Consider the following 25,921-nt stretch of genomic DNA (forward strand, 5'->3'; position numbering starts at 1 on the left):
TTCATCCGATTACAGTCGCGAATGTGTATTTTCCATCTGGAGTTCATGACACGCGTCCGTTAGATTCCTTACACTCTGTCAGCAGGTCGCATGTGTTGCTGGTCGGGGAGTTCAATTCTTACCATGTGACTTGGAGATTTCGAACATACCAGTGCGGTTCGCGTTTACGGGGTTGGGCATGTGTGAATAACCTTAACTGTAAGAACTCGGGTTTTCCGACCTTTCTTCGTGGTCAATCGTGATCGGCATTAGATTTAACGTTTTCAACCCCAGGGGTAACAGTTTCCTCCTGGACTCCTGTTGACTCTGCAACAAACAGTGATCATTTTCTAATCACTTTTGAAACTGCGTGCCCGATGACTTCTGTAGGCGGATTCAGGTGCACCCTAGTCAATTATAGCAAGTTCAAAAGTTCACTAAGTCCAGAACTTAAAAAAAAAATTGGCTGTAGTTTAGCTCTGGTTATCCCTAGTTGAATTTCGAAAGCTTCGTTTCCTCGGCACGTCTTCTACGCAGTGTCTCATTCCGACGCTCTCGAGAACTCAAACCGGTCTCTTCTGCAGTTGAAGAGTCACTGCGGGACGCGGCACGACTTCTAGCCGCATCTTCGTTGCGACGTTTCTCGAGTCGTGCGGCACATTCTTCTGGCCTCTCTTGAGCGCGTTGTCTCTTCTCGCTTCGTTCTGTCGTTGTTAAGAGACGCTCTCCGTAACGACTACAATCCACTGAGGCGAAGCGCATATATATACCCACCGCGAGGCACCTCCTCTCCCTCTACCCCAGCGGAGCACATCTGGGGCTAGATTACGTAACTGTCAATTAGGAAAATTGTCAAAAACCTGTCACAAAGGTTTCAATAAGCCTCGATCGCTCCTATTGGTCGGTCGTTGTCAGCGGCCATTTTGTTTTTTTTTTTTGCGTCATGGGTGACTGCAGATAACGTCACGGATATGGCAGAAGTGATGACGTTGCACACCTAATTATGCAGGCGATTATACAGTTTTTTGTCACAGTTTTGAGGCTGTCAATTTGACCGTTGAGTTTGTGACAGTAAATGGCGGCGGTGTACGCGGCCGTACGACTGAGGCGGTTGCGCTGGCGCGAGCAACGGCGAAGGAGGGCGCACGAAGACGCGTTACATTTGATTTGCGCGGACGAGCTGTTTCGACGCCTTTTTCGACTGGAGAAGCAGACTGTGGAGTGGCTATGCGACGAACTCGCTGATGAACTGGGAGGTTTGCGTGCGAGCGCGCTGTCGGTGCGGCGGCAGGTGCTGTGTGCATTGCGGTTATTTGCCATGGGCGGCTTTCAAGCTGCCGTTGGTAGCGAGGCGCACGTCGGCATCGCACAACCGACGGTGAGCAAAGGCGTACAGCGGGTGTTGCAGGCAATCTGCTAACTTAGCGTGAAGAAGGGGTGGGTTCCCGCGGTCACCTCCGTGCCACAGATATATAAATAAGACACGCTTATGCTGGCAAAGCACTTTATTTTTCCCAGCAAATAGCGCTTCGTGGTCGTCTTCTGTTTCCCAAGGGGAAAGAAACAAACAACCACATATCACATACTGCAACACCTCACCTTTTGGCATTTTTGTCATCGATCGAAAGAGCCGAACAACACAGCCTGTTGTTGTTGTTAGCCTATCAAAAGATGGCACATACCCACACTGGGGGATCGGCCAAGAATCGGGTGGCTATTCACCTGAACGCAGTTAACAAAAAGGAAAAGCACGTGGGAGCGCAACACCGGTGAATTCTTCCTCATGAACAGAAAAGGGATGAGAGTTTTGATTTCAAAATTATATGAATAATAATAAAGAGAGGGATTAAATAATAATGATTAAGTCAAAATGTAATAACTGATGGAAAAGAAAAATTTTGGAACACTTAGCAAGGCAGTCGGTGAGATTCTATCAGGAAATTTAGAACAGCGGTACAAACATATCTGTGGTTGAACCCAAATGTGGTGGCGCCAAATGTAAGCAAGAGCGGGCTGCTCTAACAACACAGACTTCGACAAGTTTTCTTCGTCGATTTCGTACCGAGCGCTTCTTGAAAATTCGCTCGGTATAGTCACGCCTTCACTGCAGTTGTTGACATTTTTCTGCGCACTTAGGTCAACCGCACAGTAGCTCGATTCCAGACACCGCGCAAAAAAAACAATAACACGGCGTGAAACAGCTGCTTTAGTGCAAAGCGGCCTTTTTACCGCCGTCAGCGCATCCCCGCGGCACCGAAAGTTACCCACCAGTCAATTTAATAACACAACTTCGAACGCTTTTTGTTTTGCTTAATATTTTCGAACTTTAAACACGTTTTGACAAAATAAAATATTAGTTATTTTCATCGTTGCTTATTTCTTATTTATTTTTACAGAAAAATAAGCAGACGGTTCCTCGAATGCACTTGGGGCGCCGCCCTACTGTAATTGGCTGATTCCTCGTTGCGTCACGTGGTGACGTCTCATCGTGTCGTCATTTTGACGTCGCTGTCAATAACTTGTGGCAGAATTTGTCACAGTTGCGTAATCTAGCCCCTGGTGGAGCAAGCGGTGACGGGAGCGGCGTCGATGGCGGCGCCATCTGTTGGAGCGCGGCTGCGGCGTTGCTAGGCAACGGCGGCTCAAGGTCGACCACGGCATACGGCATACGACATACGGCGCGACGAGCCGAAATGGCTCGCTGGCTGGCGTAGTAAAGCTTTCGCTTTAAAAAAATTAGCTGCAGTTCAGCTGAACCTGGTTAGAGAGCGAAAGCTGTGGTGTATCGGGCAAGTGGACGCGGCTTGAGTGCGTTCCGCACATGTTGAGTGCGTTCCGCACACTGGATAGGCAACGCGCCCATCCTGCCAGGTAATGGTTGATCGTGAGAGGATGGTCACCCAATGAACGCTGAGGCCTATTGTTGCAGTGCTGCGTGTCTGCCACAACGTCAGCGCTAGTGCATGCAGCCCACATATCTCTCTCCCTACCGCCACGTGCCTCAAATCGCGATTGAGGCGTCCACTGCCCCAGGGAGCCAGTTATGCGCATTACTTTCCTAAAAAATCATCGGCGTCTAGAGCGTTGTCAACGCCACTGAACACAAAGAACGCCGACGTTTCTGCTACAACGTTGTGAATGTCAACGCATGCATCACCCATGGGTCGCTACTGCCGCGTGGCTTAAAGCGCGACTGAGGTGTCAACGTCATAATCTCATTATTGTCCCTTAAATTTGCATTTGTCCTTTGACCTTGACTTGACATTGAGGTGCCTGGGGTAGCATGTGGTAGGACATCATAGTTATACCATGGCTTAGTCTTGGTTTGACCTCTGGCTCACTTGAAGGTCAAAACCGCAAGCACCGCGAAATCGTTTCGAGGTAGCGTAGTGAAGCTTTCGCTTCAAAAGGAATCGAATCGCTTATTTGCGCTGGGTCCACGGCCACGGTGTGGACGCAGCGCAACTACCATAGCGCACATGAAATGAAACTCCCTGGCCTCTACCTCGTGACAAAGTTTCGGTTGTGGTTTTACAGATACTTGTCGAAGTATTAATACAAAATAAAACGTTGAACCGCTAAGGGTATATCTCAGAAATCTAAATCAACCATTCACATGGTGCTGTCAGATTTAAAGTTCTCAAGTATTTAAAAAACGTTAGTCAAAATATCGCTTGAGTTTCTTATTGAGATGTAACTAAAGGCAACTGGATCATGTTATTAATTCTTCCTGTAATCAACACATCTGAAAAGGTAAAGTTGCTTCTTTCGGTTGCTTTTTGAATGAATCATTTGCTAAAAAGGCTTTAGTTATAAAGTAAGTAAGTAAAGTAATAAGTAATAAGTTCTTTATTTGGTTTATCTTTGATCGGCGTAAATCGACGATGACATCTGGCAACCACGAACGAGCAGCGCCGTTGGCGTCGTGTTTCGCATGCTGTACTGTTTGCGTTTCGTCTGCCGGTCAGAAGTTTGCCTGTGCTTTACTCGCATATTCTCGTAGATAATCTCAGCACGTTTGTCTAAAATGTCTCAGTCCGTGAGCGACGTGTTCCTTTCGTTCCAGGAGTACTTGGACAATGAACAAGACGTCCGTGAGGCAAGTTAAGCTTCGGCAACCGGTCTTGTCAAAACGCTCTTTCATTAGTTGCGCTCATGCAAAACCGCCACCTGCACATGCTTTGTGTGTACGGGAAGTTTAAAAGCTATCATTTGTTTTTGGTTCTGGATGCAGGAATATCGGAGGCCGGAAATGTCATTCTCTGGCACACGGTTTTTTAAGTGACGTACCGCTCTGGCGTTCGAACACACGTGCCACCACTTTGTTGCAGACGAACGCTGAAGGACCCGCTTGATACCGCGGCCACCAAAACTTCGTACAAACGCTTGTGCCAGCACTGAATTTTAGAGCGGTCAGTTCGAGCGGTTGGGTATTCTGGTGGACGCCAAGATGCCGGTGGCTTGGTTTCCAGCTATCATAGCTGCGTTCCCCTGCATTCTAGTTCAGCCTATTAAAAGAATAAAATTGAATCGTGCTGTAAGTTGATGTAGATAGAGCTGGTACTATTAAAGCACGTTTACAGCTGTGCAAAAAGTAAAAGGTGCTAGCTGAACCCCCAAAAATATAGCATGCTCTGGTTACTGCGAGATTGCAGTAACATTGAGCATGTCAAAGTTCTTGACGGTGCTCTGGCGTAAAGCGAAGAGGTGTTCTTTTATCGGACTCTTTGCACCAGAACGCCGTCTGCGTCTCTCACGTGCACAAGAAAGTCCATCAGTGTAAGCATTGACACGTTGTGCATGCAGGTAAAAGCAGAGCAAAGTATTTTCCCTTGCTTTTCAACAAACTTACCTAGGTTGGTTTAACCTTTGTACAGTCGCCCACACATCTGTCTAGAATGCTCGAATGGCACACCAAGGAGTACACTTCTGTCATTTATTAGTGGCCTAAGACTCCAAACCTGGTGCTGTTGTGTATGCACATTCGTATGGATTTTATTTAGCTCCTCATGTCTTTAAAAGCTGTATCAGGCCCGCCAGGCAGCGGCAATGGTCATAAATGCACAAAAGTGCATGCTGCTTTGGCGCTTTAGACTAGTGTGTGGACAACTGTATGTCTCTGTATGCTTATGTCTTTACAGAGCTGTTTGTTGCTTGTGCAGGAGATCCGCCTGGCTGTGCGTGATCTGGAACAGACAGCTCGTGGCATCCTCACCCTGCTGCAAGCCATCCACCAGCAGACAGGCATTACGACCAGTGAGTTCGTCATGATAGACACACCAGACATGAATACATAGCGGAGAGGATGAGGTGAATAGACCCTGCTTTCATATACCCTAGGCATGTTTGGCCTGGAGGAATGAAAGTGACAGTGGTCTGATGAAAAAAATCTAGAGGCCACTTAAGACTGCTTACGTGCTGTGAAGGCGAAGGCGAAAGCATTAGTGTGTCATCGTCAACGTTCGACCTCGACGCAGGTTATGCGCTGAGAAATGAAATGAAGCTGCGCCTCCGAACGCTGATTCCACAAAGGTCGGAGTGAAACGCTCAGAGACTCCATTGGAATACCTGTTGGGAGCTAGCCTCCACCCTAAGAGACATATGCCATATGGAAGGAGAAATAATATGACATTCGCGTTTTGTACTGTGTTTTCTTCTCTGTCCCTCGTCGTTTTGCGCCATTGCCATATGCACTCCTTTGAGTCTGGGAAGGCATACAGTTGAAGGTGCATACGTCAGTTTGAATCGGTCACAAGCTAGCCTCCCGCTTTACTAGTACATGTTAGCTATATGCAGCGACAAATCATATGACACCACCCGGAACACTGTGCAACAAATGGTTTCTTACAATTTTGGTGTGAATGTAATGAGGAAAATTGGCACCACATTGAGGGCAGCTGGGGGAAAGGGGGTGGTATATATGCTCGGCTTCCTGTGTGCACCCTATGGCTGCTTGATGATGTCGCCCTATTTTTCTTGCCATCACTGGGATTGCCTGTACTATCTGCGAGTACACATACTAACACATGCTGCTGGCTTTTCTTGCAATAGGGCTTTTAAGGCTTTCACCTGAATAAAAAATTCTGTCTTGAGGTGGAAGCCGTTGCCTTGTTCAACAGCATTGCCCAAAATCTGCCTATATGCATTGAAAAGCTGTGAAAAAGTAATTGCAAGCTGTTGCTAACCAAGAAGAAGAAAAGTCAAAATCATCCAGTTTTCTTTCTGCTTATTGGATGTATTATATCTTAACCTGCTGCAGTGACACACCAGCTGTTGTCTTGCCGCTAAGCACAGGATGATGTGCAGAATTTTTGTTCACAGTAAAGAATATTAATGGCCATATTTGTGGGAATCCACTATGTGATGCCTCATAGTCCAGGTAACATTTCAATATGCAAAAATGCATTAACTCGTATCTTTGCCCCCACCCCCACCCTTTTTTTGTGTGTAAGGAAAGAAGTCCACTCTTCATTTGTGAAAACAGTTCCAAAGTTGTTAATCAAACGCACAGCTGTTAACTGAGGGGTAAAGGTTGAAACACTAAACTCTGGGAAACTCGTACCTACATCAGGAAATTCTGTGCCATGTTTTGAGGAAGGCTCAGAGGGGGGAAGCCAGCTGCCCCTCTTCCACGAAGTGAATTTCTTTCTGTGAAGAAACTCGGAACGCATCATTGCTTTATTGTGCCGGTGTCATTCAGGCACTTTTTATCCTGCTAGAGTGAGTCAGCGTTGATCGAACTCAATGTTCTAGGAACACTAACTGTTTGCCAACCGACTTGATTTTCATCCTGTTCAGCTCAAGCATGCTTCACTGATCACATTTGAGTTCAGCAAGCACAATCAGAGGCTGCCGTCAGCTCCCGTGAACCCTCTGTGCAAGTGCGCCAATTATTAAATAATAAAATAACTGTTTGTTCTTAAAACTACACAATCTATGTATTCTTCACAATATAGTTTAAGCATAGTGAACCCTTTGATGTGCAGGTGCGGACATAAGTAAACGGAGCATGCTATTCTGCTCTAAGTGTGATCATGCTTTTCTTATAGGACATGAAGAAAGATTTGCCCATTAGAAGGCGCACTCGCATCCGCTATCTGCCTGCACATACCACAGCTCCCAGTTTCAATCAGGCAACGTATGGAAAATGTTAGAAGGCAACAACTTGGGCTGTTTACTTTTGTCCACACCTGTACTTGCATACGCTGAAAACTTTGACTGCTCAGTACTCAAACACAGGTATTTACTAGAACATTCCTCTGCTACCGCACTAAGTTTAAGTGTTTCCCTCAAAAGATGGCCACAAGGCGAAATCACCAGCACTTGTAGGTTGTGGCGTGCTGCTTCAGACATATCTTGCCATTCCTCTTTAAAGGCAGACTCTCTATGTCAGAAAAATGGAGACTGGCTGTGTAGTAGCAACTTGTCTTGAAGGCATTTAAAAGGTTTGATGTAGATCAAACTCAACAAAACTAGAAAATGTGTGTGTGACTGGGGTATCAAATGGTTCATGCTTCCTAGGCAGATTTTTTTTTTTTTGTGAAAAGAGTTCCTAATGTACAAGCTGACTGTTTGGTCAACACTTGACTGCCTGCAGTCCCTGATGTTTGTGAGAAGAGCAAGGCACAGTTTGCCACCATCCGAGACCAGTACCAAGTGCTGAAGTCCAAAATTCCAGCGGGGCAGTACTACAGGTGCGTCATGCACTTTCAACTCATTCTCGCTTACATATTTACCGTGCCTGCATGTGAGTGAGCCTGGCAGCGGAATTAGTGATGGCACTGCTATTTTGTTTCTGAGCAAGCTGCCTTCTTTACCTCCATGAAGGTAGCAACAAGCTGTTCAATGACGAAAATTTGTAGGCACTAATTTTACAAGTGAAGAGAAAAAGAGGACACAGGACACAGCACTTGTCCTTTATCCTCTTTTTCTCTCTGCTGGTTAAGTATGTGACCTGTATCCTGTTTTTCTGTCTGCTTGTAAAGTTTGCACCTACAAATTTTCATCATGAACAGCCTCCAACTAGCCCTCCTTTTTTTTCCTGTTGAAACTTTTCGTCGGCCTGCCATGGAGAATGACTGCTGTGGCAAATCGAAACTAGGGCGGGGGCTTCTATTCCTGGCATAGTAGCCACTCAAAGAAAAAGGAAGTCTTTCAACTTGATCTATAACATACCAGCATTGTGAACAGTTTCACAGCGATGGGCACTGATCATGCACGCACCAAATGAATGAATGAGCCAGGAAGTGGTTGCCCTGAGATTTTGAGGCTAAGCATTGGTCCACTGAGCAGCTGTCTATGAGCAGCTGGTTTAGACGTCAGCTGTAATGCCTTGGTTGCTCGCTGAGTTATGTCAGGGTCCTTTGATAGCTTTATTGGCTGTGAGGCTTATCTGAAGTGAAACACTAAACACAAGAGCAAAACCATCTGCCATAAGAGGCACCAGCATTGATTATAGGGTAGTGAGCTGCCATTCTGCCTTTAAAAAAGCTTTTCAACATGGAGAGATACCGCATTAGGAGTATCATAAAGAAAGCATTATAAAACAACGTTAAGCATAGAGTGGAATGCAATGAGGCACTACAGCTCATTTTTTTTTTTCTCATAAAAATAGCATAATTTAGACACAGGTTCTACATTTACCTAGTGTTTTCTACAGGGCAACAAGGAGCGAGTAATCTCAGGCCACACATGTAATGAGCAATGCTGGCCTTTGTTTGAATAGAAGGATGTATTTTCTAACTGACATGGCAGTGTGGTCACTTCAAGCCATGTACAAAGTTCTCCCTTAGTGTTGCGCTGAAGTTCCAGGACAGGTAAAAAAGCATCAAGACTTCTGCTGCGCTGAATGTGCTAGGAGCTATGCAACCTGTTGTTCAATTTTTGCTCTAGCATGATTGTACATCAAGATTTTGAAGGAGATTTTTGTCACGGCAGCAGTAATATATAAAGCATTGCAAAGTTTTTTAGTTATGAATACTAAATACTTCTCAAAGCACTGTTCTTAACTGAATTTGAGATGTCAGATCGAACCTTACAGTTTGCCATGACACAGGTTCTAAGCTAGTCACGATTGCTGCATTTCTGTGGAGGTGAAACGCAAAAATGCCAGTGTGCTACACAATGTCATTGCATGTTGAAGAATCCCAGGTGGTCTAAATTAATTTGGAGCTCTGCACTACAGCGACCCTCTTAGCCTGTTTGCTTTAGGATGTTAAACCCTGCATGCTGCACTACATATTGTATCACTTTGCCATGACATGCCTTTGTGGACTTTAACCCCTTGGAATGTATTAGAACTAATTACTGTATTGATCTCGACATCTATAGTTGTTCTAGCAAGTAAATTTGATATTCACATTTTCAGGGAGTTCTTTCCCTACGTTTTTAGAAAAACAGTGGGCCCGTGCCATGCAACAAAGAGAAAAAAAATATATATAAGAGTTTAGGTGCAGGCCAGTTTGTTCCTCATGGTTTTTAAAACATCACAAAAGAAATGAATAAAGAAATGCACAAAATAAATGCAAAAGGAGTCCAGACCATTGTTTGATAAGTGCAGAACGCACAGTAAACGCAAGGATCGCACTACGAAGGAAATTACTGAAACACAGAATAATCGGACAGAGTCATCTGTGCATCAGCACTCCTTTCCTTGCATTATCCAAGAAGGAACCTGCATACTTGGCAGGGCGTGTTAATGTGATTTTTTTTTGCTGATGTGTTGTACTTCTTTTTCCACCTGTCACGCGTCACACCATATATGCTAGGTGTCCCAGCTGTCTTTAGCCAAAGGTTAAAAATAGTCTGAGGCCACTTCAACCATGTTGTTGACCATTGTATGTGGTTACTCAGAGTGTTTTTGTATTTTGGTCAGTTGAATAATTAACTTTTTAGCTATTGTGTTTCCGGAGCAAATCCTGGTGCCAAGATGTTGAGCGTGCCAAAAAACATCTAATTCATCAGTTTTCTGCCTAGGGTCGTCATGACAGCTTATTTATATTGTTTTGTGGTCAAAAGCAAATGTGATGACTGAGTTTTAGATTTTCACCTACTATACAGATGCACCAGGGTCATTTTTTAAGCTCCCGTCATGTTCACTTTAGGGATCAAATTGAGAACGGCATCTGTATTTAAATAAGAGGCGAAATTTATCACTTCGTGGTGTTCATAGAAACACTTGTTCAAACAGTGAGAGAACTGATAAGACTGCAACAAATTGTGCAGTTCCCAGGTATTTCCACTATTTTCAGTAGCTGGGAACGCCACACTTTGTTGAATTCTTCTCAGTTTTGCTTTAGTTCTGGATAACACCCACAGGTTCGCAGTGTTATAAGTTGTGGCTATTGGTCATGTGATTGGGGTGCCTTTACCTAATTTGCCTGGATGGCATCACAAATCTTAAATTTTAAATTGGTCAGCTCATCATTGTGATGAAGCTTCAGTCACTGTTTTTACATCACGTTGCATTAGAGCAGCATGCCAGCAGGTGACACTTCTAAGTGCAGATATGTACCTCATCTGAACATGTGAGCCATAAGTTTTTCATTGCGAGAACTAAACAAACAAGCAAGATGCTGAAACAGCACGCACGCTATGTTATGTGCATGCATGTGTGCTGCATGTGGCTAGCAAGACCAGTTTAACATTTGAACCTGCCATGCCATGCATGCATTCCTCTTGGTGCATTTCTGTTGCTGTGGAAATTTACCAGCGTTGTTTGTCTGTGGATGCAGGTTCCATGACCACTGGCGGTTTGTGACCCAGAGGCTATGCTTCCTGGTGGCCCTCAGCATCTACCTGGAGGAAGAGCGTCTCGTGCAACGTGATCAGGTGGCTGATGTGCTGGGCTGTGAGTGAATACTTGCCATCAGTCACACTGCCATAGCGATGCCTAAGCCCCATCTATTGCTAAACCGGGTGCACTGAAAGCAGGCATAGAAAAAACTATTGCTGTGTTGGTCAAGGCAGTGCAGTTTGCTGTTACTGTGCATTGTTTTCGCAGCTGCCAAAGATACATTTTCCATTCTGTGGTGCCAACAATATGGAAAAATGGGATTAAATGTTGATGAGGTGGTGTCGGGAATGTACTCATTTATAGTAAACCATCACTAATGCAAACTCACATCTCTCGAAATGTCGGTTATTTCGCTTATGACAAAAAGTTTTCATGGTGAAATACAGAGATTTTTAAATCTTCATATGAAAACTTGAAAAAAGGGCCTTCAGCCAGCACTTTGCACGTTCCTCAGTTCGCACCACAAAACATTGAGCAAATGTCTGCTCACCGGCGCTCTCTGCCACACTGTAGTCTGTATGATTCTGGTGGTGGCAGCCGAAGCCACTGTACACCGCTTCCACTGCCAGCAAGGACAAGGACTGTTTCCCAGGCAGTGATGGCCAGGGATAATTGAGTGAAGGGCCATATGGAGGGGATGCCTCCACTCCGACCCCCTTCTTCCCCATGGTAGTGGCATCGTCAGAGAGAGAGAATCATTTGTTTCCTTGGCCTGTTGCACCAGGGTGAGTTAGTGAGTCATGCTAGGTGGAGGATTGGGGATGAGGAAGTATGGAGATTGCAGGGCGATGGGGCAACACAAACGCAGCATGCTAAGCTTCCATGACGGTAGGGGCAGTTTGGACACGAAGGGTAGGAGTGCACTCAGAGGAGGAACGTCTTCTGGTGAGCAGAGCGTATTGAGCTGCATTTTCTTAGAGGGGATGGGTAATGGCGAGATTCAAGTGGGTGGAAGTAGGCATCAGGAGGGATTCATTCACAAAAGAGAGGTGCTGCGTGATTCGCTTCGGTGACAGTAGGGCTTTTCCACTGGTTGGTGAACTTGAACAGGGGATCACCCATGCATGGTGTAGAGTATTGCAGGCAAGCTGGTGTACCTACTCATTGCCTCTAATTCCAGCTTGGCTAGATGTCCACTCAACTATGACATGTCTAAGAGAGATGAGGGAATCAAAGTTCATCATGGAGGTCTTCAAATAAGGCATGGAATTGGAAGGCACACATAGTGTCCAATGAGGCTGTATATATAGCATAAAAGTGAGTGGAGGGAGGTGGTGTGAAGGAAACAGTTGCATGAGCAATGGGTGGAAGTAAAGTTGTTGGTGGAGGGAGGGTGGAGATGAAACACAAACCTGCTCAAATATTGCCACTTCGGTACACTGTGGTGTTTGCATATGCAGCGGTGTGGGCGAAAGCAGGAGCAGTGCGACATGAGACATGGGTATGTCGGCTACCCGCGTGCATGGCACAGGTCATATATTTTATGGGAGTAGGCAGCACGGAGATCTGATGGCAAGAGAGTGCTGTGCATATTATAAAGCAGATCGATTGGTAGATTACCGGCCTGCTACAGGTTCCACCAGTCGTGAGGGGTGCCAGTGAGCGGCGCTGTTTGGCAGTCCATGTGGATTTGGATGAGGTCTTAAAATGGAAGGAAGAGACCCGTGGCATAAAGGTTTTGAGTGAAGGTATGCACTGGCAAATAGAAGAGCAGCCTTGTAGAGGGTAGAGTTCACTGTAATAGGCAGGGTAGGAAATGCCATGTGAGCTGTGATGGAAATGGGGATAGCTGCTGCTACTGTCACGCTATCAGTGGAATTGCTCTTTGCCAGCCATAGCTGTGCACTGCTATCCGCTGCCCAGCACTTTTTTCATTGAAATTTATAACTGAATGTTCAGTTTGTGTTGTGGAGTTTGCATTGGAAAATAAAGCTGTGTAGATGCCTTAGATTTTAATAATGCACATTCAGTATACTGAATATTTCGGTACTTTGCATGTTGAAATTGCTTGTTTAAAATATTTTGACTGCTTTTAAGACTTTAAGGGATGACACTAGTCTTTGATGTCAAAAAATCACCCGAAAATTGATTTGTCTATAAATGGCATTTTTGAAATCTATGGCTTTTAACCCCAAAGTGTGCCATTTTTAGATCATCGTGTGGGCTGAATTTGCACAGAAGCAGATTAGAAGGCATGCGATTTTGGACACGTGGCTGTTTTCCTGCGTCAATATTTCTGCATCTTGGGGCAGACAGAGATGTAATTTTTTTACTAGGCGGGGATAAGCTGTGATGTTCAAAGCACAATTGTTCATTCAGGCTTCAAAAGTTTACGATTGTGCAAAGGCTACGGATGCTTGATATTAAACTTTGAATGTTAATATTTGAAGTGCTATATGTTACCATTTAGGATAATGTGGGCAATGCTCTCTTTACTCATCGTACCATGTAGCCATGCTATAAAATTTATTGTGCCATTCTTTTTACACCGAGGTATACCAGTCAGTTGCTACAGTCGAACCCCACTGCAACAAAATTCGCAGGGTGCGCGAAAAATTTTGAAGTGGAAATTTCGTTGTGCCGAAATCAGCCCAAAAACTAAGATTGGACTGCACTGTTCAAAAATATCATTTATTTCCAAAAAATTCGGCCTGCTTGGCTTGCGTCCTTTTAGTGGACATGAGTGTCGTGGTGCGAGTATCACACTCGGCCAATAACTGCATCGCAATGTTGTCGTCATGCGCACAAAGAAAGCACGAACGGTATCAAATGCTTCCATCACATGCAATGCAGATGGCAGGGCTGGTGCATCTTCCGCTGCAACATCTGTGCAAGTCCGCTGCAACATCTCCCTTTTTCCTGCCACTGGATGCCGCGCTAATAATTAGTGCCTTCTCTTCAAGAGAAAGGAACTTGCGCTTCCTAGACAATGTCGCCATGCTCGTGTCGATTGCAAACAAGCTGCTGCTGTTGGCGGGCTGCTGCGTCCTTTGACGACGGATTGGTTGCAGCTCTGGCTTGGAAGAAAACGGGAGCTTGCACCCACGCTTTGTCGCAAGGCAGCCAGCCCGATTGTCATCACCACCAAGCAATGGCGGTCTTCATGTGCGTTTGAATGAGTGGATCAATTGGTTCCTGCGAAAGTTTAGTGAAACAAGCAGCGTGGACCTACGGAAGTACACAGATGGGCGGCGATATGCTTGTTTTATTGTAAGATAGGTTTTTAAACCCAGCTTCGCATAGCAAAAATTTAGTTTAAGCAGAAAAACGGGCCAAAAATTGTTCGTTGTCATGAGAAATTTCTTCCATTACTTTCTATGGCGGGCTGACGGGGAATTGGAAATATTTCGTCGAAGTGAAAATTTTCTTGAAGCGACGTTCGTTGTAGCGGGGTTCGACTGTAGTTACAACTAAATATCTTAGGAAGCAATGATGTATTGAGACAGCAATTGCATATTTGAAATCAGCATAAAAAAACTAAGCAAGGTTAATAGTTTCATTGGGATTAGCCTAAAAATAAGGAAAGTAGATTTTAAGACTAGTGTCCTGAGAGCTTACCATATACAGTTCGCCTTTTTTTCATGGGACCATGGAAAAAAGAATGTACAAGCCAGGAAGCATGCCTGAGAAAATGTACATTGTTGTCTACCTTCTTTTTCTCTTACTTCTAGGAGGGGCAACATGCTTCTCTGGAATTTGCAAGGCTTTCTGGCTCTTCATCTGCCTGAGCAGTTGTTGCAGAAAATGAGGCAGCAACAAAGAGGGAGGGTGTGCAGAGCAAGTGACGTTCATGCATGCGTGTGCACTTCTGTGCAGTTATTCGCTTCAGCCACTTTAAGCCTGCAGAGTCTTCTTCTGTTGGTACCTTGAAATTGTGTTTCTAAGCTGCAAATGATAAGGGAAATGTGTATGACGGAAACATGCTTGTACACCAACCTACACAACTCTAGCATTGCCCACGTGGCATCTGCTGCTGCATAGTTATTTTTTGCGTGTTCAATCGTTCATGTTTATGCCATAGTGCTGCTGCTGGAACTGCACCAACAGCTGCAACAAGACTCATGCCACCTGTAAGTGTGCTCACCATGTGTGCAATGCGCCGGAAGCCGGAACGTGGTGCTGGCCAAGCACCGATCGAGTCTAGAGTCTTGCCTCGGCTGGTCTGCCGTCGTCATTCTGCGCACGCTAAATGTAGGCTGTCAAAGTGCCAGTATGGGGTAAAGCAATGTTGTGAAGTGACATTCGCGACCTAGCATGCGGGAACGCTGCAACAGTCTCTACGTAACAGCCGAGTCTGTATTGCATGGGTTTCTATGAGAGCTGCAGTGCGACAGGTTCACAGAAACGTAGGAGCCGAGAAAACAACATCTGGGATTATATCAGCGGGGTTCTACTGTACATAATGCCAGTTTTCTCCCAAGGCCCGGCTAAACTGCCTTGCACATGTCATGTTTTTCCATAACGAGGTGCTCTGTACTGGCCAAAGCCTTTGGTGACTGTCCTTTGGTGTCGCTTGAGTTGTGAAAGGTGCACTGCCTGCCTCCTAGTGGCTCTTGTGACAATGCCATGTTTTGTTGTTTGCCAGTCATGTTTATTGTGTTACTTCCTGCCCCATGATGGGACTGCAGCACCTCCTGTGTCAACAGGAGCAAGGCACTGAGTGCATAGAGGGTCAAGTAGCAGTGCTTTGTGCAGTTCTTATTGTGGAAACGCTGCCACCAGGTCGTTTTTTTTTTTTTTAACTGCAGTGTGCGTAGATCAAGACAAGGGCTTCCACCTGGATCTGGATGACTATCTCAGTGGGCTTCTCATGCTGGCCGATGAGCTGGTAAGTCAGCTGAAGGGGTGGAAATCGTGTTTTTCTGAACTCTAGGGAATGCACTTCTACTGGCTTAGGTTTCCATCAGAGTTTGTCATGCACGCTACATGCCGTTGTGCCAGTTCAGGCTTAAATTTTAATATGTGGTAATAATTCTGTTAAATTCCTCTATCATTACCACTACAGTTGAGCCTACAGTATCGAAGGTGTTCTCACCTGCATTTTATTGTTATTGGTAGCTCTCGTGTGAGACACAGGGTGTATGGATATAGGATTCTGTGTTGGCTCCATTGAATTAAAAGTCATTTTCATGAAGCAAGTGCAAATACTGACTGGTTGTCAGCATTTTATTGCAGTGAGAGATGTCTGAGACAATTTCTCTGCAGGTTTTCTGCCATACCGGGAAGGGCATTCTTGGTGTTCAAATGATTTACTTTTCTACATAACACAATGAGGGCATTGAGTTCTTGTCAGCACGGAGGTAGAAGCATTTGTTTCATCACAGTAACCAGGTTCTGTGGTTTAGCTTAAGGCATGGGACTGAGAAAAATTCATTGCACAACTTGTGAGATTGAAGCCAGTTTCTTTTGCAACCCATCCCTTATTAGCGTGGAGTCTGTGAAAACTAGAAAGAGCACTTTTGCAGCAAGCATTCTGCCGGAGGTGTTCCGATGGGTTCCCAGAAGTGCACCCATCGCTAAAAAATAACGGACAGTTTAGTGTGGTTAGTCCAAATGCGAATTAGGTGTGCTAGCACTTCGGTTTTCACTTTCATTTAGGTTCGAGGCTCTGTTTGCTACATCAAGCAGGCTTCAGACAAAGATTGGCGAAAACGGTGAGTGGGTGAGCCTTAGTGCTTGCACACTCAAACTTGAGGGGACACTTAACTCTTTCGTTACCATGGTCAAAATTGCTGCTTTTGATAGGTTTGCAACATAATTTTTTTTCTGCAAAAAAGGCGAGGTGTAAAAAAATGCAATATGCATGAGAATGATAGGAATAGAACATACTTTCTGAAGCCATTTATTTGAACACAAATACTTAGTGTGAATATTGCAAAAAAAATTGGCAAGCGCACAAAAAGATGTTGTAAATTAAGAGAAAAGTTGTATCGATGAGACAATATCTGTGGGAGAAAAAAAAGTATTTAAACATTCTGGAATGTACAATATGTTTCAAATTTGCTGATAAACTAGCCACTAAAAGTTTGAAATTATAATCCAAAAACTTCACTCTGAGCAAAATATTTTCAAAATAAAATGCAATTCATCCAAATATAGCTTGATAAATGTACTTTTCGACAGTTTATTAATATGAGCTAAAAACATTTTCGAAGAAGCCGAAACAAAATTCCAGAAACACAAAAAGTACATCTGCCATATGTGGTGGTGTACTCACATGAAAATAAAGGGGTGATGCAGTGAAACCTCGTTATAGCAAATAAATTAAAAATCGTAAATTAGTTCAATATAGCCGAAATTCATAATATAAAATTATAAAATGATATAAAATGAAGCATGAATCTTGGCGCAATCTTGGCGCGAACGCTTGCCAGTCACCCGTGTAATGAGGCAAAGCTTGCCACCTTCCATTCAAGCGGGCACAGCTTGGCACTCGGCAGTTCGTTATAACCATTTTGTGGAAAACCGCATTCACTGTATGTATAAAGTCAGACATGCATGTTTTTGTTGAAAATATTTTGGAACAGTTCGATATAGCCAATAATTTGTAATTTTCATGTCCGTTACAGCGACGTTTGACGGTAAATTGCTTGAAAATTCTCTAGAATGCTTTTTTTTACTAGAAACTAACTTTTTCAGGAGATATTTCAGATGATTTAGGACCAGTCTGAAAACATCCATAGCTTTTGCGAACAGCTTTGTGCTATTACGCAGCTTCAATCCAAGGTCGGTGCCCCGATTTCTACTGTGCCTGAAGTCTGATTCTTTTTTTGGGCTTGTGGAACTGAATCTTACCCATATGTTGCCAAGACAGTACAGAAACCAGAAATACAATTCATGACGTCAGTGAGATGCGTAAACCAGTTCCAGGAACACACGAAAGTCAAGAAGCGGGAACCGAACCCTACAGGTGGACAGGTGCCCACATTTTATGCTGAGGTTGCGCAGTTTCTTCGCTGAATCAAAATTCGATGATGAAGTTTCATCATTAGAGGCACAGCTACTTGATGCATCGAAAAAATCTGCTGCAAACTCAGCAGAATTATGCGAAGTGGAATTTTTTCAAGCACATGCCGGTCCTGCGGCTAACACTGTCCTGCCAGCACACTATGCTGGAACCTCAACCTCAAGGACATTTCAAAAATTGCCGTCTTGTGGGAGAAATACGGACTGCACAAGAAACTAAAGTAAAATGTCTAAACAACCCACTGGATGGTGCAACAACTCCTCGGTGGCACCGGTAGCATTGAAATCACGCTTCAAATCCATCGATCACTGGTGATCGATGCATATACTCCGTTTCATACATAGCTGTCTACACAGCCAAAGGTACGGAAGTAGTCCGTCAAAAAAAAACTAACAAAATGTGTCACTCCGCCTCGCGTCGTGGCTGAGTGGTACGAAGCGCGGGCATGTTTGTTCATTTTGTGAGGGGGCCCAGGTTCGATCCTCAGCGTAGGTTTGTTCTTTTTTTTTATCTTTTTTCGGCGAATCTCTAGATAGAAAGTCTAAATGCGAGCCATATATAAGTGGCCTTTTTTGTTATCAAAATGAAATGACTTCTTTAATAAGAAGCGTGCTGTTAACTTTTTCCGCAGGGAAACGAAAGTGAAGTGAGAGTTTGCAACGGACGTGCTGAGAGGCGCTGTTTTTCGGTGTTCACGGATTTTTTCGCATGCTGCACACAATGAATCATTAATTGTGGGGTGATAGAATTCAGTGTGGCTTCAATTATTTTACTCCGCCAGAAAGACCTTCTTTCTTAAACCTCACAACTGTCCGAGGGCTCACTCCGGTCATCTCGCCCACAATTGCGAGAACGTCACGCACAGTCTTCTCGGGGTGGAGCTTCCTTATGCTTGCGTAGACATTAACTATCACCGCCTTGCAGTCTTTAGAAAACTTTGGAGACTTCACCTTGGAAAAGAGGCGAACAGGAGATGTTTTCGAAGTCGAAGCGGGGGAAGAAAACAAGCGAGCAGGTGACAGCGACGCCATTTTCACAAACAGACCTGCCGGCTCAGCTGCGAAAACCTGATACAGCCGGCGCCTGAGAAAACGAAAAATCTGCGTCACTCGGTTCTGAAAAACATAAAAGAAAAATCAATCTATTTGCAAAATAAAACACTTCCATCGGTCTACTATAATATCAACTACTGTTCACTTTGCTTGTCAATTCATTTCTATTTTTATTTTTGACGCACTATATTATGATGCGGACGAGGATCGCAAACAGGCACCGTAGCCTTGGCTGCGTAGACAGCTAAGTATGAAACGGAGTATAGTGGCATGGTAACGAAAGAGTTAAGCTCCGCCTAGGTATGATGTGATAGCGTTTAATTGGTTAATGTCCTTATACAGTGTAATCCACTTATAACGATACCTTTGTATAATGATATATCGCTTATAACGGTCCATTTCTTTAGATTTATGAATTCTCCCATTGCCCCTATGTAAAAATAAACCGTATATAATGATACAATTATCGGTGAAATAACGAATACAACGATAGGATTCTGGCCACCCAGATGGTGTTTACCACCAAAATTTGCCTGCAAGTTTGATAAAAAAATTGGCTGTGGTTAGGTATGTTTAAACCAGTAGTGACGCGATAGCTACATCTGGCCGAGTGGAACTTGCTCAGTTGAATTGCAAAGTCAGTCTTTCGCCGCTTCGTTTCGCTGGGCGTTCCTTCTTCATCTTCGTCCCACTTGACACTGCACATGTGCACAGCTGTTGCAGCTCGGTTTCGCTGGCACGTCGCGCCGCCGGCAGCAGCAGCTGCTCCGCACCACGTGACCAATGGCGCCGCCACAGAGCTCAAGTGGTGCCACGCTGAAAGAGGTGGCATAGTGTAGCTATTGCTACAAAATTAAGGTACTTTGAAGTGAATGAGGTAAAATGCCCCAAATGGACCAGCGTGGTGAAATCTGCGAGGGAGCGTCGCCTACAGCTTTGGGAATCAAGCGCTATCCTCGTCAGAATTGCTGGAGGGAGTAGCTTGCTAGGCTGCTGCCGCGCAAGCAACCCTGTCTCTTTCATTCGCTTTTCTTGCAGATTGCACATCTTGCACTGTCCGCATTGCAGACTTTGGCAGTGCCCCAAGATGCTGTGCGCAGATAACATCGGGGCGTGTTTATCTTTTGATGGGAGCTTCGGAGGGTGGGGGGTGACTCGCTTGGCGAGCTTGGCAGAGCGCAAAGGTCCTCTGCTCCCTTGACAGGAGCTCCGGTGGTGGTGGCAACATGCATGGGGAAAGACACGCATGTGTTCTTTTCGTTCTTTTTTTTTTTTTGCCAGTCCAGATGTAACGATAATCGGTTATAACGATTGGATTTTCCAGTTTTCTCGATATCGTTATAAGTGGATTGCTCTGTATGTAGAATTGGTCATTCTCTGCTTTACATTCATATATCGCTGGCAGTCCTCGTACCACACCTGGCGCAGTTGTACAGCAGTTAAGCGATGCGCCAATGCCCTGTGATGGCAGGTGCTGCCTTCAGTGGGGCTTGTGAGAACAAGATTGCTCTTCCCGCGCAACCTCTCGCGGCAAATCATTATTTGAACCGTCACCTGCCACGGTGGGCAGTTTTCTCACAATCCTGTGGGCAGGTTGTGGTGATGTCACAAGGTCACGTGACTTAAGTGTCCCACCTAGATTACTGGGTTGTCCACAGGCCATACAGACAGAGGAAACCCACTGGCTAGACAGACAGTGGTGAAAATGTTGAGTGGGGGTGTTACTGCTAGCGCACTAAAATGCATCTCCCACCTACAAGCCTCCACTCACCAGAGGCCCTCTACTCACCACCCATCAACATACCTCTACCCACCTCCAGCCTCCAAAAGCTTCCAGTAACCAGAAGCCCACGGCGAAATCATGTTCTAAGATGCAATGAGAGGGTGATTAGCATAAAATAGAGTTGTATAGCTAATATTGCTAACGCAGTTTTGTCGCATCACATCATATGATCGCCTGTGCATTTTAGAGTGCAGCTCTAAAGGAGTCATCACAGGCCTTGGTGGTGGCTGTGGAGCAGTTTTGTAACCTGAAGGTTGCTGACCACGTGATCCTGTGGCCGGAGAGAGTTTCTGTATCATTGTGGCGCAACAGTGCAACAGAAACGTCCAGCCATTTCTACCACTGATGAGTGAGGCAGACTCAGTTGTGAAACGTGCCACTCAAGCAGAGGCTCAGCAATGCCAACATCAAGATCAAGCTGTACATGCTTCTGAAGCAGAAGCAGCTATATAAGCATGATGCAAAATGTGGCCACGGTCATGGCGTATGCAGCGACAGAACTAAGCGAGTTGCATGTGGTGACCCATGCAGAGTGAACTATAAAACTGACAGGCAGCTATATAAGCAGGACACAAAAGTGCGGCACATTACACCTGGCCAGTTCTACTGGGATGAGTGAGGCTACTAAGTGCACAGCTAAGAGAGCTGTGCTCAAGGTCACCTTAGTTTATAGGTATGGGGAATTTTTTCATTTCTGCTTTGATATTAGATCATTTTAAAACTCACTTAATTTGAATAGTTTATGCAGTCTGACAGGCTTTGCATTAACAAGGCTCTAGTGTATTGGTTACTCGTTTTCGAGCCATATGTGCAGTGAGTCACCGGTTTAAATATATGGGGGGGGGAAATTTACTAGAAATTTCGGAGGTTAGTAAACAGCAGGAACCATCAACTAATGGCTGGATGTGAAATTGAAGTTGGCATTTGGCTGCATCCAGCTGCATACTGTACTGGTTCATGGGGCACTGCAGAAGATGTTACTATATGGAAGGCATTCTCAGCTTTCTCCTTCCCGAGTTCACCTAGATAAGAAGCATCATTTTGCTGCCATTGCAGAGGCTGATGTCTAATGTGTTAATTGCTGCTTTTATTGATAGCTAGATCTCACATTCAGGCTTTCAGACATAAAAAAAATTGCTTTGGATGAAAAGATAACACTGGCCATCAACATCATGTGTCATATCTGAAAGAATTTTTGGCAGAAAAAATGGAGCCAGGAACATGCTCAGCAATAAAGGTATTTTGTATAGGATGGTTTAAACTCATCAAAGCAGTTCTCATAAACATGTGCTGTTTTGCAGGACTGACAAAGCTTGTGTGCATGTCTTGTGCTTCACACCTTCCACAGAGCCGCTTTGCTGTGAACAGCGTGACTGCTGGAAATTACAGCTGGCCCATGAAGATCTCTGCATTTGTTACTGAGATGAACTTAGGTTTCCGGCTGCTCAACCTGAAGAATGATAACTTGCGCAAGAAGTTTGATGCACTGAAGTATGACCTGAAGAAGGTTGAAGAAGTAGTCTATGATCTCTCGATCCGAGGACTCAAGCCTTCAGGTGATGCCGATGCGGTGCCCAAGAGTGGCTAGTGGACCTCATCTTGTGCAGGCTTGGCTACTGACTTTCTCGTTCTTTGTCATTCTGCATTCATCATTATTTAATGTTTGTATTTGCGAAGACAAAGTCATGAAAGGTAAAAATGTTCATTTTGTCTTTGTTCTTTAAATAAAGCTGTGAAAATGCCACATGCTAATTGCTTGAAATGTAGATTTTTAGGGGGCTGATATGCGCGTTGAGAAGTCTTAATCATAGAGTATTGTTACCTGTTTGCCAAAATTTTGTGCTAAATGTATTCATGCTTGCCCCTGAAATGCCGCATGTATCACATTTCATACAGAGTGCAAAAATGTTAATAGTCTTTCCTGCTCACAGAACTATACGAATTACTAACATGACTGCAAAAACAGTCGATAGAGTAGCGGTTGCAAAAAAACGATAGTCTATCAACTCAAGTTTGCTACAGTGGGCCCTATGGACGGGGCCACACATTTTAGCTCACATTGTAGCCAAGGAGGCAGTTTTTTGTTACCCGAGCCTGCTGCTTGCTTTTTCTCAGCAGTGCACTGTGCTGTGCCACCCGATAGCTACCGTCTATGTCACTCCACCAGTCAGGAGAAATCTGGCCATCTTAGGATATGCTTTACGGTTCTTGCTTCATGGCAGTACTCTGTAAGCTTGTTTTTCATGTGTAGTCAAATTTTTCACTTTGAAATTTCTCACTGAGCAAGGTTCTGATATTCTACAGAGTATATTCAAATTATTAGACAGGAAAACAATCTTTAATACTCCGATTTTCTCTCCAACTCTCTCTTGGCGTAGTTCTTACAGGCATAAGTTATGTTGTTAATGAATTGACTGTGCTGAGATTAAATTGCAATATGATTACATTAAGAGCTTAAATTAGTATGCAACACATCGGTTTCTTTTCGTGGCTGTGTTTTGTGAAAAGCATTTTACTTTAGTTTAAGCCTCAAGGGACCCTTTTTTTTGTTGCTCAAAACCGTACCAAAATGGACATTTTTTTTTTTTTACTTCGAATATTGGTAATTCAGTTGTGCCACATTAATACGACCCCCGTTAATGTGGATGACTCGAATTATGAACAAATTTTCTCAGGACCAAACTTTTTCGATGTGTTTACACCTCGTTTGTATGGAAACTCGCTGTCCGGACAATTACATTATTTTGGGCATAGGACGCCAGCGAAAGGCAGTGCGCCCCCCACCCCCCTCCCCCGCATGAGTGATGGCCTTTTTTGTGGTTTCATGCTTTTCAGTGCCCGGTCACCGAGCCGTATACCATTTGCATTATTGCGTGAATGGCTGTGGCGAAAATCTCTGCAGGTTTTGCTAGGTTGAAGACTGGATTCAGCAGCTGTCAGCAGAAAAAGTACAGAATGTACCACTGGTTCGTGTGGTGGGAATACTCGTACTAGGAGATAGGTAATCGATCCGTGAGACTCCAACACGCATCTCACGGGCCACTTAACACTGCAGACTGCACTACATTATTTTGAAGATAACAGCGACTAGGATAATGGAATTTGAGTTCGCAAGATATTGCATCATTTCCCCTTCACTGCTCGCCACTAAGCACAGAAGCAAACATTAATCATAAGGATTTTTTTTTCTGAACATTTTTTTCTCATGTCTTGTTATTATGAACGACTCACTCACTTTATGGACGGTTTTGCTCAAGAACCAAAGTGTCTATATTAACGAGACATGAATGTATGCTGTATCTAAAGAAGGTTATCACTACCGTTTTATTCTTTGCTCAAAGAAGAAAGATATTGAGAACATTCATTGCTGTCATTGCAATCTGAGGCACACCTCCATGCTACAGTTGAATCTCATTTTAACGAAGTGCAAGGGGCCCGGTCATTACTTCGTTATAGCCCGTGTTGGCTGAGCTTCCAAGTTGAATCGTCACTCCTTCGTTATATCCATCATTTCGTTATAAACCGTTTCGTTATAACGAGGCTCCACTGTATAACATCACCACTACATGTGTTCATCCATGTTCTTGTGTACAATGAAAAGTTAAGTGTTCAGGCAAAAAAAAGAGCAAGCTTTCAATACCCTTGCAGCCTTCTGTCGGCAAAACAAAATGTCGCAGTGCAAACCGGACATAAAGTGCCAGAAAACATATCACACATCATAAGCAAAAAAAAAATGGAGGGGACACTTAAGGTATGATGCAACAGTGTTAATGGACCAATTTCATATGTGTGGAATTGGTCATTCTCTGCTCTTTACATTCATAGATCTCTGGGAGTCGTCATACCCCTCCTGGTGCAGTGCTTTAGTGATGCACCACTGCCTTACAATGGCATGTGGTGCCACCAGTAGGGCTTGTGCGACCAATAATTAATTGAACAGTCACTCACCATGGTGAACAGTTTGCTCACAATCCGGAGGGCAAGTTTTCACGATGCCGCAAGTTCACGTGGCCTAGGTGGCCCACATGCCACCTAGGTTGTTTCTCTGGAGATTTTTCGTAGGTTTTTCGCTCACGCTCAACAACAGCAACAACAGACGCCTATGACAACACTGACGATGAAGCTGGCTTTTCTGTAACACGGGCTTCAGTGATAGGCAGCAGTTCAAGGCAGCAGTGATAAACACAGCAGCTATTACAGCTTTTTGTGTGGAGTGAAAAATTTCGCCACAACTATATTTCGAGACATGCGAATTCATTTTAGCAAATGCTCTTAAGTTGCTCCAAAATGCTGGTATTGCTACTCTAAAAACTGGAAGGTATGCCTTAAGGGCATGACGTGATAGTGTAAATGGGTTGATGCCTATATAGGTGGAATTGGTCATTCTCTACTTTGCATTCATAGGTCCCTGAGAGTCCTCATACCACTCCTGGTGCAGTGGTGCAGCAGTCAGATGATATACCACTGCCCTGCGATGGCAGGGGCTGCACTGGTGGTGGGGCTTGTGAGACGCTGGTTGATCTTCCCGAGCAATCTCTCGCAACCCTTCACAGAGGGCAGTTCGCTCACCATCTGGTGGACAGGTTGTGATGATTTCACAAGGTAACATGACCTAGGCAGTCCATCTATGTTGCTTCTTTGGGGATTTTTCATTCACGCTGCCGCCTAAGATGACGACGAGCTTTCCGCTGAATGAGGCTCTTAACGCTATTGCGTTAAAATGAAATTTCTTCTACACAGCTGCTCCAGAACGCATATTTTATTGTTCGAAGAGCTGCCCCAAAACCTGTTTCGGTTCTCCTACCTGTGTTCGAATATTCGCACCAATATTCGATTCGTGTGTTTAGGTATAGTACCCACCATCATCGTCATCAACCTAACCATGTGCACTGTGGGACAAATGCCCCTCCTATGTCCCTACAATTTAACCGTGTCCATGTGCCAGCTTTGGCCGCCTTATCCCCGCAAACTTTCTAAACTCATCTGCCAACCTGACTTCCTGCCACTCCCGTTTATACTTGCCTTGACTTGGAATCCATTACGTTACCCTAAAGGATGATCACCAGTTTCACCTTCAAATTGCATCCCTTCCACTTCCCGTTTCTTCTCGATTTCAGCTAGGATATCATTAATTCACGCTTGTTCCCTTGCCCATTCTGCTTTCTTCCAGCCTCTTAAAGTTACATCTATCATTTTCCTTTCTGTAGGTCGCTGCACTATCCTCAACCTAATTTCTAGCCTTTTCATTGGCCTCCAGGTTTCGACCCCATAGACAAGTACCGGAAAGATACAGCTATTGTAAACTTGGCTACACTATTCATATTCAGTTCGGTCCTGAAAAGGTA

General features: G+C 44.5%; 1 protein-coding gene across 1 annotated transcript; it reads left to right on the forward strand.

Annotated features, from left to right (window-relative positions):
* The first annotated feature begins 3,886 nt into the window (after positions 1 to 3,886).
* trsn (translin) lies at positions 3,887 to 22,320 on the forward strand. Its single transcript, XM_077668544.1, has 6 exons — positions 3,887 to 4,078; positions 5,142 to 5,235; positions 7,577 to 7,673; positions 10,713 to 10,828; positions 15,523 to 15,602; positions 21,925 to 22,320. Exons 1-6 carry the CDS (start codon positions 4,007 to 4,009, stop codon positions 22,162 to 22,164), a joined length of 699 nt encoding a protein of 232 aa, XP_077524670.1. The 5' UTR covers positions 3,887 to 4,006; the 3' UTR covers positions 22,165 to 22,320.
* The last annotated feature ends 3,601 nt before the right edge of the window (positions 22,321 to 25,921 follow it).

The sequence above is a fragment of the Amblyomma americanum genome, chromosome 6 (genome assembly GCF_052857255.1).
Source record: "Amblyomma americanum isolate KBUSLIRL-KWMA chromosome 6, ASM5285725v1, whole genome shotgun sequence".
Lineage (NCBI taxonomy): Eukaryota > Metazoa > Arthropoda > Arachnida > Ixodida > Ixodidae > Amblyomma > Amblyomma americanum.

Coding starts and splice junctions, on each gene's coding strand:
- trsn (XM_077668544.1), top strand. CDS start 4,007: ATGTCTCAGTCCGTGAGCGACGTGTTCCTTTCGTTCCAGGAGTACTTG. Junction 7,674..10,712: donor CCAGCGGGGCAGTACTACAG/GTGCGTCATGCA, acceptor CTGTGGATGCAG/GTTCCATGACCACTGGCGGT. Junction 10,829..15,522: donor GGTGGCTGATGTGCTGGGCT/GTGAGTGAATAC, acceptor TTTTAACTGCAG/TGTGCGTAGATCAAGACAAG.